This window comes from Rhinatrema bivittatum, chromosome 1 (genome assembly GCF_901001135.1).
Source record: "Rhinatrema bivittatum chromosome 1, aRhiBiv1.1, whole genome shotgun sequence".
NCBI lineage: Eukaryota > Metazoa > Chordata > Amphibia > Gymnophiona > Rhinatrematidae > Rhinatrema > Rhinatrema bivittatum.
This window is the reverse complement of record NC_042615.1, coordinates 142610399-142627498: the sequence shown is the minus strand read 5'-3', so window position 1 is coordinate 142627498 and position 17100 is coordinate 142610399. Positions and strand designations below refer to the sequence as shown.

At 42.2% G+C, this 17100-nt stretch overlaps 1 protein-coding gene across 4 annotated transcripts in view; it reads right to left on the bottom strand.

Moving 5' to 3' along the window:
* Positions 1-11195: 11195 nt before the first annotated feature.
* Positions 11196-17100, bottom strand: part of USP46 (ubiquitin specific peptidase 46) — an 84609-nt gene continuing 78704 nt past the window's right edge. For all 4 annotated transcript variants that reach the window (XM_029587743.1, XM_029587759.1, XM_029587749.1 and 1 more), the window contains one exon: positions 11196-14287. In XM_029587743.1, coding sequence (XP_029443603.1) covers positions 14186-14287 — 102 coding nt within the window. In that variant the 3' untranslated portion in view covers positions 11196-14185. The remainder of the gene's footprint in view (positions 14288-17100) is intronic.

Genomic DNA, 17100 nt, shown 5'->3' with positions numbered 1-17100 from the left:
TGTGGGGTGCACATTATTTCATATCATGTAACCATTTATTTTGATTTACAGTATTTGCTCCTACCATACATTACATTTAGCAATGAACTAGAGCACCCAACTTCTGAAGCATAGACGACAAGACAGCTGCAGATTATGGTCTCTACATTTCCTTTCTGAAATGTCTTTGTTTTGCAATGATCACTCCTCTCAATGCAACTTTTCAAGATACAAACACTTAAAAAAATAAGCAATACATTTTGTCTCTATACTATTTATATAGAATGAAGAGCCATGCATGGCCATCCACCAACTGACAGAGGAAAGGAAGTAAAAACTAGATGTCAGGCACTCTTCTTTTAGAAAATATTATACAAAGAAATGTTACACATATAGGGCTGGATTTTAAAAGGGTTACGCACATAAGGTACGCGTGTAACCCTTTTAAAACCCCCCTGCGCGCGCCGAGCCTATTTTGCATAGGCTCGGCGGCGCGCGCAAGCCCCGGGATGCGCGTAAGTCCCGGGGCTTGCAAAAAGGGGCGGTCAGGGGCGTGGACAGGGGGGCGTGGTTTCGGATCGGGGGCATGTTTGGGGGGTGTGGGCAGTCCAGGGGCGTGGCCGATTGCCCCGACACAGCGGCCTGTGTCGGGGCCTGCCGCGCCGGAGGCAGTAGTAACTTTTCAGATAAAGGTAGGGGGGGGGTCTAGATAGGGCCGGGAGGGTGGGTTAGGTAGGGGAAGGGAACGGGCAGCGCGCGCAGGGCTCGGCGCGCAATTTGCACATATGTGCACCCCCTTGCGCGCGCCGACCCCGGATTTTATAAGATACGCGCGGCTACGCGCGTATCTTATAAAATCCAGTGTACTTTTGTTCGCGCCTGATGCGCGAACAAAAGTACGCGCGCACGCTGTCTTTTAAAAGGTACCCCATACTGTGGTACATTCTCGCTATTGTGCCTAACTGCAAAGCTATATACATAGCACTGATAAAACAACTCAGTTTTAACATAAAAAATACATGAATAAATCGAGTCTGTTGTGTGTCCCATTGTTAAATGGGACATAAAGTTATGCACTTAAATGGCACGCTGCTTACATGCATTATCTTTGAAAATTCAAGTTATATGCAGAAATCCAGAACAGTCCCTACAATGCCTCTTCTGTGTGCAGCCAGATTTATGTGGGTTATGAACTTTTGAGCATATTTTTAGGAAGCTTTCTTCCCATTCTCAACCTCTGGGAATAAAGCTTAGTCCAGTGGTTCCGAAACTGTGGACAGCGACCTCAGACAGAGTTATAAGAAACAGGGCCACTTACTTTGCATGGATCTCAGCTCCCCTCCTAGGGACCTCCACTCTGATCTGCCACTAACCACAGCAGTCAGCACAAGGCCTATGAATCTGTAAGCACTTGCACGTCCCATCCCTTCACAGGCTTCGTTACACTGGAAAGCTGTGCAGAGGGCCTGGGTGTCTGTGAGTATGAACTGAATCACAGGTCCTGGGCTGGCTGCTGCTGCTGCTTTCCTGCTTTGAGTGAGCTGGATGGGGAAAGGAAGGTTGAGGAGTGATCTACTACTTTGTTTGGTCATTGTCTGAAACTGTGTGAATCTTCAAGTATTAAAATGGGGTCATATTGGATAAAAGTTTAGGAAGCAATGGCTTAGTCAATCTGGCCATTAGTCATCTATCGCACAAGTAAAAATAGTGGACCTTTGTGGATAAGTGGATTTCCAGTCCTCTAAAATTACTCCTCTAACACCTACATACATGTCTGCATAAAAAAAGAGGTATTCCTGAGATGTTCCTTTGATATCTGCACATAATTCACATTTTTCAAAAGGTTGATGAGATATCTCTAACGTGCCTAACTTTATAATCCCTTTATACTTCACCTAAATACCTGCAAATACATTTATCCGCATAACAATCCGATGTTCAAATTCAGTGTACGTGGATACCTTGTTGGTGAAAATTACTTGCTCTGCATGGGCATTCAAATGCATGCATAAATTTGCAGTTAGTTACCTTAGTTAAAATTTACCCCACACTAAGGGGGTTATTTTCAAAGGCTTTTCGCGGGCGATAGCATGCTGGGTGCGGAGTCGGGGCGGTGAGGAGGCAGTCTCGGCGGTGTCTTCACTGGTGGCGATAAGGTTAGTAACATTATCGTCGCCAGTAGGGCACCCAATAGCGCCACCTTTCACGGTGGTGCTATTGGGTGCGAAAGCCGGCAGCGAAAACACTGCGGTGGTGTGAAGGCTGCCGGCTTTCGCAGGCCCACCCCCCCTTCACCCCCCGCCCCCCATTTTTGCTGGATTCACCATTCTGCGATAGAATGGGGAATCCAGGCCTAAGTTGGCAAAGACAAATATTGGTGAAGTAGCAAGGCCAGATGAATGGTGATTCTCCCTAATGGTGTGCCTCGCTTTTTTTTCTTTTAAGTCTTTAATATTCAGGCACTCTTCAATGAAGCTGAGTCCTTATGACCCAACAAGCTCAAGCATACTGTATCTATAAGTGATCAAAAGAGATTCCAGTATCCTCAATGAAATGTAAACTCTGTATTTTATAGAAAGATAGAAACACAGATGACAGATAAGGAACATAGAACCCATTCAGCCTGCTCAGTCTCCTTCCTACTGCAGCCCTATATACTTCACTTGAGCTTCAATTTTATCTTCAGTTCCCTACCACCAAAACTCTGCTGTGCTTATCCCATGCTTTCTTGATTTCCTTTCCAGGTTGGACCCGTGGCTCAGTGTCAGTGCTACACAGTGCCATGCGGAGAACCTAGGTTTGATTCACATTCCCTGGCTCAGCTGAGGCTGGTGATGCTGAGCAGACAAGGTTCACAGCCTCCGATGGCGTCTCAGCCTTCGCTTAAGCCTGACACCTACTGGCCAGGCTCTGGGTTCACACACACACCAGATTCTGTAGGGAACCGTAGTCTGTGGCCCATGACCAAGGACGGACACTGCAATGGCTGTGTTACTTTGTAAAATAGGGGAAAGCTCCATGTAGTTGAAAACAAATGCACTTAGTACTGTTGCCCAGCCGAGGCCGATATCATGCTATTTACATGTTTAGCAGGCATGACAATATTTTTATTCATGCTTAACTACATGCTTTGTGCCCCATGGCAGGGGCTTCAGACACAGCGGATTTTTTAAATGCTTACTATGCATACTAAAAATAGCATGCCAATTAAGCAACCACTGCTGCATAATACAAAATATAAATGTCAGTGCTGGCGCATCCCTGGTTCCCACCTGAAGAAAGATACAAGACCTATGAACTAATGAGACTGGTAGGAGTGCAAATGATGATACATGCTGCATCTCTTGTTGACTCCCACCAGACACTGGACCAGATGTCACAGGATTTGAACTCTCCAGTATAACCCATATTGAGAAAAGTACTTTATTTTAAAAAAATAATAATGTTACATATTTATAATATAAATCCCTTTTCTACCAAGTATTTGTTAAAAAAAAAGTTGTGGCCTACTACTGTTTATCATTTCTATAGTACTACTCAACAAATATCCTAAGTCTTACACACTAAGGCTGATATACTAAACCATCGAAAATTTTACAAATGGCATTTCACATACTAAAACACTAAGGGCCGGATTTAAAATGCCCTGCGTGCGTAAATCCGGCCGGAGTTACACGCGCAGGGCCCTCGCGCGCCGGCGCGCCTATTTTGCATAGGCCGCCGGCGCGCGCAGAGCCCCGGGACGCATGTAAGTCCCAGGGCTTCGTAAAAGGGGCGTGTCGGGGGCGTTCCGTAAATGACGCGGCGTTTCGGGGGCGTGGCGCCGGTCCGGGGGTGTGGTTGAGGCCTCCAGACCAGCCCCTGTGTCGGGTGATGGCGCGCCAGCAGCCCGCTGGCGCGCGCAAATTTACATCTGCTTTCAGCAGGCGTAAATCTGCCAATAAAGGTAAGGGGGGGGTTTAGATAGGGCGGGGGGGGGATTAGGTAGGGGAAGGTGGGGGGAGGGCGAAGAAAAGTTCCCTCCGAGGCCGCTCCGAAATCGGAGCGGCCTCGGAGGGAACAGGCAGCGCGCGCTGGGCTTGGCGCGCGCAAGTTGCACAAATGTGCACCCCCTTGTGCGCGCCAACCCCAGATTTTATAAGATACGTGCGGCTTCGCACGTATCTTATAAAATCCAGCGTACTTTTGTTTGCGCCTGGTGCGCGAACAAAAGTACGCGCTCACGCAAAATTATAAAATCTACCCAAAAATAGTGTGCATTATTTGGGATTTTAGTGTGCGAAGCTCCATTTGCAAAATTTTCTATATTCACAATAAATACATTTTTATTCAGTTTTCTGCATACAAAATTTTATTCAAATTAATAGCTAATGAACTACTGTGCTGCAAAATCATGCAAAGCAGCTCATTAACTATTAACACACAGTTAAAATACACATGAAATTGGGTTTGTGGGCCAAATTTTGCAAAAAACAAGTAGTAATTTTTTCTATGAAATGTCTTGTTGCAAAATTGTGCACATAATTTTTCTCCCAGGCTTATTTGCATACACATCCCCGTAGAGAAATTGTGCATGCTATTTCGCAAATAGTGCATACAATTTTTCACACATTAGTACAACTCGCTCTCTATTTCCTATAGTGGTCAAAGTTTGCTAGATGAAATTCTATTTATAACTAACAAAACTGTTGACAGTTTGTTATAATGAGGGTTCACTTTAAAACTCATCTTTAACGTAAGCTCCTGAAGTTCCAAATATATAGTTTTCTGAAGGGTAATTTATTTGTAATTTCCCCAAAATGGGCAGTAAAGCACATAGTATTGTATAAAGCAAATAACTTCAACTTATCTTCAAAGCTGGAGATTAGTCATATTTTTCTAGCTATTTACCTTCAGAAAACACTTTCAGTTTATTAGACGTAGCGATATACATATATATTTTTAGTTCTCGCCTATTCCATTCAGCTTCTATTAAACCTGGCTACAGCACCATAAGCCTTCATTTTCAACTCCCTTCATTTTTCTCAATGGTTAACCCTCTTTCCCCTTACAGCTAGTTAGCCATTGTGTCAGTTCTCAGTCAGGGCCCAGAAACTAGAGTCCCTCAGTACTTGCACACCTGGGGTCTGTCCACCAGATGTTGCCTAAAGGTGGTAGGCGTAGGAGTAAATGTTTGGGTAGCTTACTTTACCAGCTACGTCTGGCAGACATTAGGATCAGTTTAATTTCTGAAAGCATACAATTGTATAGTGCACAATTACGATACAATTTTATGCACAATGTGTCATTTTGCACTGGTGACAAAATTTAAAATTCCAGTTATAGAGTGGCACAAAAGATCTGCAATACAATCCCCCTGTAGCAGTTGGAGAAGAGGTAATGGCTTGAAAGAAAACACGCCATGGGTATGTTTTTAAAAATTAGAAACGACATACAAGTGGAATTACTTAGATAGTTTCGATCAAAGGGAAAAATATGAACAACTTGCTTTTTCAGAGAGTATTTCCAAGATGCTCTATGTGGTCGCACAGCTGTAACTGCATGCACTTATTAAAATGAAGGAATGTTCTGATGCACATCTGTGAATCTATGGCCATTTCTTCATTGTGCATTAGTCATGGAAAAATGGAAGCCTTAATAAGACCCCCTTTTTATAATGGTGCTTACCCTCTCAAAATAATGCACAGGATATTTGCTGCTGTCTGTCCACACTATAAATCACAATCTTGTACCCTTGAACAGAAAAGTAGACTCATTGGAACATTTTCTTTATACACTCCCTATGGAAAAGACACAGTTTTAAATGTTCAAGAAAGCAATTATTCCTAAATACACTCTGTCACAGTAAGTGAACACCGGGAATAAAAAGCTCTAGCACCATGATTTCAGTTTATATCACTGGAGAAAGGCCCGGTGTGGTGTTCAAAGTTCATGTATTACAATGCCTATTTTGTTGGTCCTTTACAAGGTATCATAATCTACAAAACCTCTAACGCAGTATCTCATTGAAACCCTTCCATTCTTCTGTCTAGCTATGACCTTCCTTTCTTTCACACTGAGAACGGCATGTCTCTTGTAGCACTACTTACAATTGTCACTTGCAGGAAGCATTTCAAATAGGTACTGGGGTCTTTCCAAAGCTTAAATAATGTCACACTCTGCTGGAATATTCAAAATGAATCCCTGGGTTTAAAAAGATATTTGTGCCAAATAATCCAGCTTCCAAAGCGCACTGAAATAATTCCCAGGTCAATCACCTAGCTTGGCTTGGCTCACTGATAAGTGCTATTGTGCTAAAAAAGAACAGGACTCAGAAACAAAAACAGTCACATCTAATAAGTACCACTGGGAGTAAAGCATTCCTAGTTTGGAATCAGATTATATTTTCTTTTTAAATTGCTTTTGGCAGCAGGCTGGGTCAATGATCTTTGAAAAGTTTGCCTTAAGTACGTACTATGCATATAAACAAAATATTAAGAAAATGAACGAGTGTTTCAGCTACTTCATGCTTACTGCAATTTCACAGAGTACTGCAATTACTAGCACCCAAAATTATCCAAACTATTTTTAGTTTTCAGTAGTTCTGAAATCCAGTTTCTGACTGACCCTGACAAGCATTTCATGCTCTGTGAGGGGAAAAACCCTTCCTCTATCAGTTTTAGATTTTTAAAATGCATAATGCAACAGCCATATTTATTCACATTGTGAGACCTCTACTTTAAAGAGAAAGAATTAAACTAATTGCATTTTATGCAAAGTAACATCCTTACTGCTTAAAGTGCTTAAAGAGATTTTAAGAAAAGAGTTTTGAAGGAAACCTATCAGATTCTCTTAGGCAAACTCATACAAATACAGTATAGGTAGGTTAAACACACTTGTTCAGAGAGAAAAAGAAAATATAATCCTACAATTCTGAACAGGCGTGCAAATAACATAACAATGCTTAGAAACTCAGTTGCCATATAATAGCCAATAACGAAAATCCGATGATACAACAAGAAGAAAGGAAATTTAAACCATTTGTAAAACAGTTCAACCAATTTATCTTTACTGCAGATGGTTGTATGGCTGAAAAACAAACAGAATGGCAGCTGCGCAGGCAGCCATATGGAATCGGTAACCATTTTGGATTTCCAGGCCAAAATGCAAGTGTCTTTATATTATCAGTATCATATTATCTATGTGTATGCAAAAAGATATGCTTGTTTCAAAAAGTGCAGTTTTCCTTCGGATTGGTGCATAATTACTGGAACTGTAGGTCCAGGGAGTCTTTATCTAAAGCCAATCAGGAGGAAGGTACTGAACTCAAAGGAATATGATAGTAATTGGGGAATATAGGTAAGGATAACTAAGGATTTACTTAGAGACAGCAGTCTCTCTCGTGGGCTAGCAGACTATGTGTGTGTGTGTGTGTGTGTAAGATCTTTAGAGTAGCACAGGCCTAACAGAAGAGACTCTTAGGTCAAGAGCTACCAATCTAGGTAGAGGATATCTCGGTAAGAGAACTGGACAGCCTACTGCTAAGGTCCAGCCACATGAAAAGAAACATTAGAAAACGGTGTTTACATTACTCCATAGAATGTATGCCAGTCTGTGTTTAAAGACTTGCTGTACATATTTAAAGTGACCCTGGTACCTCAGGGGAGTGGAACCTTGCTGTTGTCTGTAACGGAACAGATGCTGAAAGGAAAATAAAGAATCTGTTTTCTACAAATGTTTGGCCAGGGTATTGTTTCAACTAATCGTGCAGGCTTTTGGAGCTGGCAGCAGGCAGCATCCCATGATGCGCATCAATATCAGTGAAATATTTACTTTACAAACACAGCATTATCTACCAAAGAAAAATGTGGGAAGCTTAAAGTGTTTTCAGGTTCATTTTATAGACAAGAGGGAATTTTGGCTTATTTATATCTCGAGCAGGAAGTGCAGAAGGCACTATTTTTATGTATATGTACAGTCACAGACACACACACACATATTTATATTATATATATGTGTGTGTTTTATCCACATAGTATACCAACAACTCAGGAAGTCATACACAAATTTCTTCAGAAAGGTGAGGTAGCAAACCACTGAAAACAAAAAGCAATGTACTCAATGCCTCTAAAATATTATTTCTATCATATCATATAAAGGAATTTGTTAAAAGAAAACCAACAAATTAGTTGAATAAAGTAGATACCATTATGAACATAACAAATGTTTAAAAAAGAAAGTAAGATCATTTGGTAATGTCAGAGATACAGTATTTTCTTTTCTGGCTTTGCACTAGGAGGGGACCATAGCAGTCCCTAAAAGCTTCCATCTTTAAATATCCATCTTTAGTTTCATGAAGGTATCATTTCCACCCAAACACCCTGATCTTCTTTAACGATGAATTTCCAGTAGGCTAACATGGTATTCTTTAATCTTAAAAAAACCCCAAACAAAACAGAAGTGAAAATATATCGGCTGTGCACCTCAAGACATTTCATCAAACAATTTACAGGACACTATCAGTTCCCTTAGAATAATGTTCCAGCTTTGTTTTCTATAAACTAGCTTGAGTTGAAGGATATAATGGTAGAAATGAATTGGGGAGGAGCCAGTATGGATTTTGCAGAGGAAAGCCATGTCTTACTAATCTATTAGAATTCTTTGAAGAATATATAAGAATGTGGGTGAGGGGAAACAGTTAATATCGTTTATCTGAATTTTAAGAAAGCATTTGATAAAGTCTGTCATGAGAGCCTCCTGAAGAAATTAAAAACTTATGAGACAGGAGACAATGTGCTTAAAGGATAGGAAACAAAGAGCAGGATTAATGGTATGTTTTCCAAAGGGAAAGAGGTAAATAGTGAAGTGCCCTATGGATCTGTATTGGGATTGGTGCTATTTAACATATTTATTAATTTCTGCAAAAGGGCATAAAGAGTGAGGTGATCAAATTCACAAATAAGATTGTTTCTGACCGAAGAACAAATAAATCCAGTGGCATTCAGATTTCAGCCAATTTGTGTGTCCATTCAGTATAGTAGACCAGATTGACAAACTAAAGAGTAGCAAATCACCTGGACTGGATGGTATGCACCCCAAGGTTCTGAAAGAACTAAAAAATGAAATTTCAGATCTATTAGTTAAAATTTGTAACCTATCATTAAAATCATCCATTGTCCCTGAAGACTGGAGGGTGGCCAATGTAACCTCAATATTTAAAATGGGCTCCAGAGCAAATCCAGGAAACTATAGATCAGTGAGTTTGACTTCAGTGCCAAGAAAAATAGTGGAAACTATTCTAAAGATCAAAATCACAGAGCATATAGAAAGACATGGTTTAATGGAAACAGTCAGCATGAATTTACCCAAGGAAAGTCTTGCCTCACAAATCTGCTTCATTTTTTGAAGGGGTTAATAAACATGTGAATAAAGTTGAACCAGTAGATATAGTGTATTTGGATTTTCAGAAGACGTTTGACAAAGTCCCTCATGAGAAGCTTCTAAGAAAACTAAAAAGTCATGGGATAAGAGGTGATGTCCTTTTGTGGATTACAAACTGGTTAAAAGACAGGAAACAGAGAGTAGGATCAAATGGTCAATTTTCTCAGTGGAAAAGGGTAAACAGTGGAGTGCTTCAGGGAGCTGTACTTGGACCAGTGCTTTTCAATATAGTTATAAATGATCTAGAAAGTGTTACTTAGCAGGTGTTTTAGTGTGCCCTTGGACCTCAGCCCGACCCCAGACGGATCCAGGACCGAACCAAGGGTTGACAGCGTGTTCCAGCACGGCGGGACTACAGTCTTACCCTCTGCCAGGCCTACAAGCTCCCAGCGCCAACAACAAGATGATGTTGGTAGGGGAATGGTCCTCCGACCGTTCTGAGCCCTTTCGGACTTGCCGCTTGGATCGGCATGGAGCAGCAGGCCGGCCTGAGGATGAGGGCAGACGGAGGCCTTGACATAAAGACATGACACCAAGGCTGTTGAAGACATGACACCAGGGCTGTTGAAGACATGACACCAAGGCTGATGCAACGGCATCAGAGACGGGGAACTTGACGAAGTTCAGACGAGATGAGAAGCTGGGCAGGAGGACATTGGCACTGTTTCTCAGGGCGCCCTACTCAGCCCACCTTCACGGGCGGACCCAATGGGCTGGTCGCGGACCACCCTGTCCCACTGCGCACCCTACACAGCCCGAGGAGGCTGGTTACGGACCACGCGGAGAGCGGGACGAGTGCAGGGAAGAATCCAGCCAAGGCAGAACTTCGACGACGGAACCATATGTCATCCGGAGCTCCACAAAGGCTGGCAGGACAAGACAGCTCAGGAGAACAGGAACGAATTCCAGCTGCAGGCCACTCTAAGCTGCAGGCCACTCTAAGCTAGGGAAAGACGTCATCCAAGGGACCAAAGGCCTGATAGGAACAGAAGGCTCAGGAGCGCTGAAGACACAGGAGCAAGACACCAAGGAACCTGGGACATCAGGAAGCGGAAGATCAAAGACGAGACACCAGGACACCTGGACGGGGACCTCAGGCAATCAAGACATGACATGACAAGAAGACGAGACGATGAGGAGCTCCACGAAGAAGACCTGACGGAGCTCTGGCAGGCAGGAGACTCCAGAGTGAAGTAACTCCGATGCAAGGCAAGGAACAATGGCAAGACCAGCCCTTTTATAGGGCTGTAGCAGGAAATAGTCCATAGGTGGGGCCCAGGGCATATCCAGCCGTTGGCCCTTTAAATTCTGCAGAGAGGCGCAGCCGCGCACCTAGAGGCAGGAAGGAAGCTGTGCAGGACCGTGGACAGTGGCCTGCACAGACGTAAATGTCATAATGCCTCTGTATCACTCCATGGTGAGACCGCACCTTAAGTACTGTGTGCAGTTCTGGTTGCCGTATCTCAAAAAAGATATAGTTGCAATGGTGAAGGTACAGAAAAGAGCGACCAAAATGATAAAGGGGATAGAACAGTTCCCCTATAAGGAAAGACTAAAGAGGTTAGGAGAAGAGACAACTGAAGGGGGATATGATAGAGGTCTTTAAAATCATGAGAGATCTACAACAGGTAAATGTGAATCACAGAGCATATAGGGGAAAGGCTAAAGAGGTTAGGGCTGTTCAACCTGAAGAAGAGACGACTGAGGGGGGAAATATGATAGAGTTCTATTAAATCAAAAGTGGAGTAGAAAGGGTAAATGTGAATCAGTTGTTTACTCTTTCAAAAAATACAAAGACTCAGGATCACTCCATGAAGTTAGCAAGTAGTATATAAAAAACAAATGGGAGAAAATATTTTTTTAGTCAATGCACAATTAAGCTCTGGAATTCATTGCAGAAGATGTAGTAAAGGCAGCTACCATAGCTGAATCTAAAAAAGTTTTGGACAAGTTCTTAGAATGAAAAGTCCATAAACTGTTATTGACCAGGTAGACTAAGGGGAAGTTACTTCTTATCCCTGGGCATTAGCAGCATGGGATCTATCTACTATTTGGGATCCTGCCAGGTAATTGTGACCTGTTGGAAACAGGATACCTTGATGGAACCTCAGTCTGACTCGGTATAGCAATTCTTATGTTATATACTAAAATGGTCAACTGTCTTCATCATAAAGCATATGGGGACAGACTTAAAGATCTAAACATATAGGGCCGGATTTTCAAAGATTTATGCACGTAACCAGTCATACGCGCGCCGGACCTATTTTGAAAAGGCCCGGCGACGCGTGTAAAGCCCCAGGACGCATGTAAGTCCTGGGGCTTGCAAAAAGGGGCGGGGGCAAGGCCAGAGGCCTCCGACACAGCGGCCATTTGCCTCCAGGCAGGCGAAAAAGGTTAGATAAAAATTTTGGGGGAGGGGGTAGGGTAGGGCTAGGGGTGGGGAAGGTTAGGGGAAGGGGTGGGAAGGTTAGGTTAGGGGGGAGGGAACGGGGGAAGCCCACAGGCATCGGTGCACCCCCATGTGCGTGCCGACCCCCGATTTTATAACTTGCGTGCACAGGTTTGAAAATCTACCTCATATACCCTGAAGGAAAGGAGAGAGATGACAGACATGATAATTCCTCCAAGAAATAAATGCACATGAGGCAGGTCTCTCAACAGAAGGGAGGCTCTAGAATGAGAGGTCTTGGGTTGAGGGTGAAAGGGGGTTGACTCAACAGTAATCTAAGCAAACATTTATCTACAAAAAGGGTGCTGGACGTATAGAACAGCCTCGCTGTGGAGGTGCTGGAGACAAGGATGTCATCAGAATTCAAAAAAACATGGGACAGGCACTGAGGGAGAGGAAGGGAGATGTGAATTGGCAGACTGGATGGACAATGTGGTCTTTATCTGCCATCACTTTCTATGTTTTTATAACAGAATCCAAAATGTACTGCGTAACTGAGAAAAAAATTGTGACTTTTATCTTGTATGCAGTAAGCTCAAATTTGCAATTACAATAATTGACTGTATTAACAAAAGGGGAAAAAACTGCAAAAGAAATTTCCTCCTACAAATCTTGTCTCTAGCCTAGAAACCGCTCCTAGAAAAATAATTTAAAATTCATCCACACCTTTTTATGCCTCTCTTTTGTTTTCCAATGAATACTAACTTATAACCTCCTCTTGGCAGATTTCTTTTCAGCAGTATCACTGTCTTTCAAATGAGAGAAATGACTAGCCCTTGAACCAGATTGTTCAAGATGTTGCTAAACAGGGAACTTTTGATAATTAATAAAAGTTTGTACTCTGTAAATCTGCAGTTTAAGAACTTTCACACTGACACAAACAGGGTTTCTGGTCTTCCACCACTACAGACAAATACAGATGGAACTGATCTTTCATGTCATCAATGCAGCTGAGAGCAGCTAAAGGAACTGACTGTAGGAGAGCATCCAAGGAAGGGAGGATGGTGGAAATCTGTGCTCTCCCCAAATAGTTCCACATCTCCATTAGGGCCAACAAAAAGATTTGGGCTGGAATCAGCTACAGAACGATGTGAAGGCTCCAGCAGTGGTCAGTGAGGATTAATCGGTTGTAGGAAAAAAATAGTAAAAAAAAAAAAAAAAAAAAGATGTAAAAGACTAATTCTAAATATCATATGCATTAACTCTTACAGAAACATTCACGTTCAAGAGCTAAAACAAGAAGAAATAAATAAGTACACATTTTGATGCAGGCTATTTAAAACAAAACAAACAAAAGGTGGAAAAAATGCAGATATGCGGAAAATAGAGATAAAGCATAAAAAATAAATAACATGGCTGAATAAAAATGGTCATCCAGCTGATGAAATCATAGCCTGCTGTTCAAACGTTGTTGTCTGAAGGCAGTGAAACCAATGTCATCAGCTCTTCAAGCACTATTTGAGGACCTCTTGTTTTCATTCACAAAAACAGAAATCTCAATTTGCATAAGCAGGGAAGATAGGGATTATATCTTTGGAGAATAAAGAACATTCTTTAAACTGTGACCTGAGCTCAACATTGGCATCTGTCTCTAGTATTCCTTGGCACAATATATAAACATACAGCAAATATTCTCTTAAAAATAGCCTCTTTGTGTGTCATATAAGCCACCTATTATTTTAATAAGCTATAACCTTTTAGGTGTGGAAACCACAAATTCATGTTGTATCTTATTTGTACTGATTTATGGACATTTCAAAAAGAAAATCCCCTGGAAACAGTATTAACCATGCACTGCACTTGACGTATTCACTGTACCATCAAAGGCGTAAGCAAAGCAGTTAAAAAATGCCTGGGGAGAAAGAAGTGTATCTATACAATACAACAGAGGACAGCAGGTTTGTTTGTTTTTTCAAGGAATGCTTCATTGCAGCTGTTCCTAATGTTTCCACAAGCACTATGTTCCTTCCCAGACACTACTTAACTAATTCAGGGCCAGATTTACTAAGCTTTTTTTTTTTTCCCATAGACACAGAATGGGAGAAAAAGCTTAGTAAATAAGCTCTTTAGGGCAGAGTGTATGCCTAATAATTTTGTCAGTAAATAAATGTAGTATACCTTTACAGAAGGCTAACTGTAAATACCTCTAGGGCATGTTAAAGTAAAAGTGTGACATATGAAAACCAAAGGTCGCAGCCCAAGACAACATGAGGGCTATTTACAAGCAGGTGGGAAAAGATCCATATTTGCCTGCTGCAAGATGCTGTGTGCATACAAGCCGGCGAGCAGTGATCTGTTCAGTTTTCTCCCTTCCAGAGTTTCTTCAGTGGTCCCACGTCACTCTCTTGACTGATAGAACAAAATATATCCAGACTCTGAATTTTTTGATATATCAGAAGTCAAACCGTAGAATTCCTCAATTGCTTGTGCATCTATTTTCTGTGAAAACAAATACAGCATTTAACAATAAATGCCTTCTCTCAGTGCGTAATCTTTTATCTGTCATTTTGGGGGGTGAGGGGTGGATCAAACAGTTTCTTCCTGCAGCTTTGGGCTTCTAGCTCAATCACAGCCAGTCTATACTGGGCTACAGTGCCATTAGCCTTCATTCATAACTACCTGAGTCTTTTTTTCCCCTCGTGTTTTTACTCCAGTCATCTGTGTAGCCCAACCACTGTGGTGACAATCCATCAACCAGGGGGCTACAGATTGCAGGTTTCTCTGAACCCCAATAGCCTTGCATCCTGAGTCTAGCTACTAGTGTCACCCTTGTGTAATGATTTGCTTCTCACGCTCAGTCTGGAGCTGCCTCCCCATGAAAACATTTTAAAGGATGAATTAGAGATGAGCTTCTCTTTGGACATCAAGGATTGCAATCCAAGGATGGCCTGGCCGAGCTGGGCGCTGTTGATTGCGATCTGGATAAGTATTTGTTTGTTTCAAACATCAACCCAAAGAAAACACCCAAGTCCTCAATTCAATCCAGTCAGCTAATATTGATTTTAGCTATCTTAAGGACACAAAAGGTCGAAACATTATAACCAGTTTTTAGTAACACAGGGCTTAAGTCACCCAAATTTGTGACTTTGAAGAATTTCTGGCAGAAAAATATTTATACATTTTGCTGAAGAAAAATAATTGTAACCTATTTTTAAAAGACACAACTCATGGTTACTAATTTAAATGGTATATTAGTGGCCCTTATGGGATTGTTGATGTTTTGTGTTGCTTTATCTGAACATTCTTCAACTTTAGTTGAGTCACTCTTTGGAGAGCTTTGGAACAGGCAAGATGTCTCTCTCAAGATGCAGCCTTAGAGGATCCCAACTCTCTGAAGAGTATTTGTAAGCTGCAGACAGGACTAGCCAGGAAGACCTCAGCAAAATTACTGAGAAAGCTGAAGAATGGAACAACTTTCAGTGCTATTAGTTTCTCCTCCAGTGATGGAGTCAACCGTGTTAATGGGCCCTGAAAAAGAGAGGGGAACAGATCCTGATGTGATATTGGAGTCGGAGCAGGAGCTGAGTGAGCTGCCTCTTATTAGAGTATGTTGGTGCTGGGCTGTGGATCATCACTAAATCTCAGCCAATGTGGGAATGTTTGTGTATGTGAAGAAAGAGACTCCTGGAGGAGGATGACGACTCTGAGTCAAACTCCTGAAGCTACAAGGGAGAGTGCAGTGGAGGTGATCGCACGTTATGACCCTCCAGCAGAAGAGGAAATGCAGGAGACATCAGTCACATAAGTTATGGTTCCTCACCATCCTTATTATCAGGGAACCTTAGAAGATCTATGTTTGGAGCCTGGAAAACCTTACACCTACAACTTTTAGTGCATTTCTTTAGAGCAGAGAGAAAAGGAAGATGGTAAAAGACTTTTGAGGCTATAAATATCATTACATCTCAAAGTGGGCCATGAAGGTAATGGAGAGGAATCGACATGAGTGTATTCATCAGATGGTTGCTGAAAAGGTGAGAGAAGATCCTAAGCTGGCTCATTTGAAAGAGGAAACACTATTATTCCAGCAAGTAGCTGGTGATATAAAGAAGTCTTGGCATTTAGGGAGGCAAATAAGGATGCACCAAATGGTATATGTCTCTATACATGGGAATGGAAATTATTCCATTGTTACCAAAAACCTGCAAGATGGGTCATTTGTGAAGAAGCCGAACTGTAACCATCGGGCCGGATTTTAATACCTACGTGCAGGCGTACATTTGTGCACACAACTCGGCGTGCACAAATGTACGCCCGATTTTATAACATATGCATGCATCTGCGCGCATGTTATAAAATCTGGGGTCAGCGCACGCAAGAGGGTGCACAATAGTGCACCTTGTGCGCACCGAGTCCTTGGGGAGCCCTGCTGGCTTTCCCCGTTCCCTCCAAGGCCACTCCGAAATCAGAGCGGCCTCGGAAGGAACATTCCTTCCATCCCCCAACCCTACCTAAAACCCCCCATACTTTTATTTTATAAGTTGCCAGCCAATGGCCAGCCGGCGATCCTGGGCACAGCGGCAAATGGCCGCTGTGCCTGGAGGCTCCGGCCCCACCCCACCCCACCCACGCCCCACCCTGGGACTTACACACGTCCCGGGGTTTTATGCACGCCGCCAGGTCTTTTGAAAATAGGCTCGGCGTGCGTAGGGCTTTGAAAATCTGTCCCATTATGAATAATCATCTTCTTCAGATACACTATTGCTAAAGAGTAAAGCAATACTTACAATTCTGGGTTGAAGTAATGTTTTTTATTTGTTCCTGTTTTAAATAAGACCATGAAAAATACATGCAGTAGAGAGACCTGATGGAGTTTCTGGGATGAATCCAGTCTCCTGAGTTGCACCTAGATCTGTAAATCGAATATGGCCTATGTTTGCATCCTTACAGGTACAATTGCCATGTTCTGGTGAAGGAACTGATTCCAGGAGTTTCCTTGGAGTTTGGATTGGAATTCTGCAAGATCTACTCTCAGTGCTATGAGGAATTCTATTGACTGGTCCTGCTACATCATCATCAGAACATAGGAAATATCATGCTGGTTCAGACCAAGGTCCATCAAGCCAAGCATCCTGTCTCTGACAGTGGCCAATCCAGGTTGCAAGTACTTGGAAGATCCCATAAAGTAGATCTATTTCTGTTACTCTGAATATTAAAAAATCCAAACTTTTGCTATGCTCCCATTTTCTTGTTTGAAATTATAATAATCCCTATTTGTTATCAAGCTTGGAACCTTGGCATTTTACTAGATTCCT